General features: G+C 38.3%; 1 protein-coding gene across 2 annotated transcripts in view; it reads left to right on the forward strand.

Moving 5' to 3' along the window:
- The window catches only part of vgll2a (vestigial-like family member 2a), a 7,224-nt gene that overhangs the window by 4,697 nt on the left and 666 nt on the right, over positions 1 to 1,861 (forward strand). The window contains exon 4 of one of the 2 annotated variants that reach the window (XM_034899702.1): positions 1,816 to 1,861. This exon is cut by the window's right edge and continues 666 nt beyond it. The exons of the other annotated variant lie outside the window; for it this stretch is intronic. Coding sequence (XP_034755593.1) covers positions 1,816 to 1,859 — 44 coding nt within the window. The 3' untranslated portion in view covers positions 1,860 to 1,861. The remainder of the gene's footprint in view (positions 1 to 1,815) is intronic. 2 annotated transcript variants of the gene reach the window in all.

The raw sequence follows: 1,861 nt of genomic DNA on the forward strand, positions 1-1,861 counted from the left end.
GGATCCCTTTTCCAAGTTGGACAGATGTACAACAGATGTACAAAGTGGACAGATATGACAAAAGTACAATTTTCGTACAATACGGAGAAAAAGACTGACATCTATCATCATTCAAACTTAGGACAACTGAGTGGTTTTCTGTGAGCCATGAATCCAGTCTAACAAACACCCCAGTGCTGTTAGGGCCTAAACATAGCCGGAAAAAAAGTTGAAAACAGTACTCACCCAACCTGGCACCATGGGGGGTCAGTTTAGCTCATAACCATCTGACGACCTACCGACATTCTGTCGTTCAGAGGCTGTAGCGTGCTCATTTGTAAGACGTTGGTATCATGTGAAACTAGATGACGTAAGGAAATCCACTGCAATGACCTGCTAGCTTGTTGGTAGGAGAGATTAGATTAGATTGATGGGAATGGGAATTCAAGAATAACAGAAGAAACTGATTCTTCTTAATTAAGTCCAAATTATGCGATCTTTCTCATTCAGATGTTTATCTTCTGATTGGGATTCCCCAGTACTGGAAACTGATGTTGGTAAATTACAATATGGAGAATATCTATTCAGAGTCGGTCATTGGAACAAGATTTGCTTTGAAATCCATCTGTAAACACACACACACACACACACACACACACACACACACACACACACACACACACACACGGGGAAGTCCATTTAACCCTCATGTTGTCCTCTGGTCAAATTTACCAATTTTCCTATATTAATGTTTTTTTCTCAATTGTAGTTCCCCAAAATAACATGATTGATTCCACCCAACGCTCTTTGCCAAGTACAAATCTCTACTTTCATTAATTTTGGGGTGTCTTACTCAATTTTATATCATTTGAAAGTAGTTTTGAAATAGTATTGAGTAAAAGTTGACATATTCCAGTCTGTGATTATCATCAACATCCATTCTTTTAATTTTAGTCTCAATAATTCCTAATTTCCGCTTTTCTAAATCAAACATTAGGTATAATTTCCTATAAATGAGGTTTATTGACCATAAATTCCTAAAATAACTGTAAAACTAAAGTTAATAATTTAGTGTTGAAGATGTCAAAAAAGTGCCAAACGTTGAACCAAATTGTCAAAAGCGTTGAAAAGAAGGGAAAAACAAGTAAAAAGAAAGTAAAAAACATCAATAAAGAAGAATTTTGACGGGAAGACAACACAAGGGTTAAACAAGATGGAGTTGTGATCCTGGAAATTAGTTTTATTGAGGCCGAAATGACCTCACACAAAGCTTTAATTATTTCACAGTATAACCAACGTTGATACATTCTCGGTAGAACGACCAAGTGAAATGATTGGAGCTCAGCGTGCGGTCATTTCTCCTTTAACCCGTGTGAAAGCAACCAGTGAAAAAAGCCAAAAGCAAATAGTAACACCATAGTCACGCTGACGTCTGTCATTCTTGATAACATGTACATTTAGAGGCTTTTTCACTCTTCCAGGACGCCTGTCTGTGTAATGCACAGCCATTTGTTTTTTACTGTTGGACGTGTTTAAATGAAAGCAGCATTGAAGACACCGAGTGGCCAAGTATCAACTTGAAAGCATGAAAAACAGATTTAAATGATTCTTTCCCTGGCCCAGATCAACTTACCACAAGTGGTTTAAAGCAACAAACTGACTGTCAATCAGTGTCTTAACACCAACTGTCAACTTCCTCTTCTGTTGCCGTCTTGCTTTCATCCCCTCTCGGCCTCGGGCAGTTCCTTCTGCTTTTATCAACAAGACATTTGCGCTTCTCTTCCTAATCTCCCTTTTCTTGCTTTTCTTTTCCTCCTTTCTTTTCCCCTCTCTCAGGTCTGCAGGCACAGGATAAGAGCAAGGATTTGTATTGGTTTTAGAC

This window comes from Etheostoma cragini, chromosome 18 (assembly GCF_013103735.1).
Source record: "Etheostoma cragini isolate CJK2018 chromosome 18, CSU_Ecrag_1.0, whole genome shotgun sequence".
NCBI lineage: Eukaryota > Metazoa > Chordata > Actinopteri > Perciformes > Percidae > Etheostoma > Etheostoma cragini.